This window comes from Corvus brachyrhynchos, unplaced genomic scaffold (assembly GCF_000691975.1).
Source record: "Corvus brachyrhynchos isolate BGI_N302 unplaced genomic scaffold, ASM69197v1 scaffold139, whole genome shotgun sequence".
Classification (NCBI taxonomy): domain Eukaryota; kingdom Metazoa; phylum Chordata; class Aves; order Passeriformes; family Corvidae; genus Corvus; species Corvus brachyrhynchos.
The window spans coordinates 1,467,229-1,467,704 of record NW_008246062.1 but is presented as its reverse complement, the minus strand read 5'-3'; the positions used below and the strand labels follow the sequence as shown (position 1 = coordinate 1,467,704).

The 476-nt window shown below is 51.1% G+C and overlaps 1 protein-coding gene across 1 annotated transcript in view; it reads left to right on the top strand.

Annotated features, from left to right (window-relative positions):
- Positions 1-246: 246 nt before the first annotated feature.
- LOC103623867 (uncharacterized family 31 glucosidase KIAA1161-like) overlaps positions 247-476 on the top strand; it is a 2,185-nt gene continuing 1,955 nt past the window's right edge. Inside the window, exon 1 of the mRNA XM_008643041.2 lies at positions 247-456. Within this exon, the coding sequence (XP_008641263.1) occupies positions 247-456 (210 nt within the window). The remainder of the gene's footprint in view (positions 457-476) is intronic.

Here is a 476-nt window from a genome sequence, read left to right as displayed (position 1 = left end):
AGCCACAGGGCAGGGAGGCTGAGCTGCAGACGGAGCAGAGGAGCTGCAGTCCTCAGCAAGATTTAATTGGGTTTTCTTGGTGTTTATAACTCTCTGTTTTATGAAATAATATTGCAGGTGTGAGCAGCCAAGCTTTGGAAAGGACACTGTGAAAGAAACAGCTTCATACAGCATCTTGGATTTTCTCTTCACTGGCTGGAGTCAGCAGCAAAATTTCTAATCAGGTGTTGAGGCTGCAAAGGAATAATGGACAGTCAGATTACCCACCGCTCGGGAAAACATGGAAACGTTCCAAAGGGGGATGCCAAAGAAAGGCCCTTGCCTGAAAATGTCACACTGGTGAAGCAGAAGCCCTCCAAGGAGCTGAGGCCCATGTTGGGTGCCATCTTGCTGGGCCTCATCCTGTTCATTGCCGCAGTGGTGGCCTGGTGCTACTACACGGTGTCCCTGCGGAAGGCGGAGCGGCTCAAGACGGA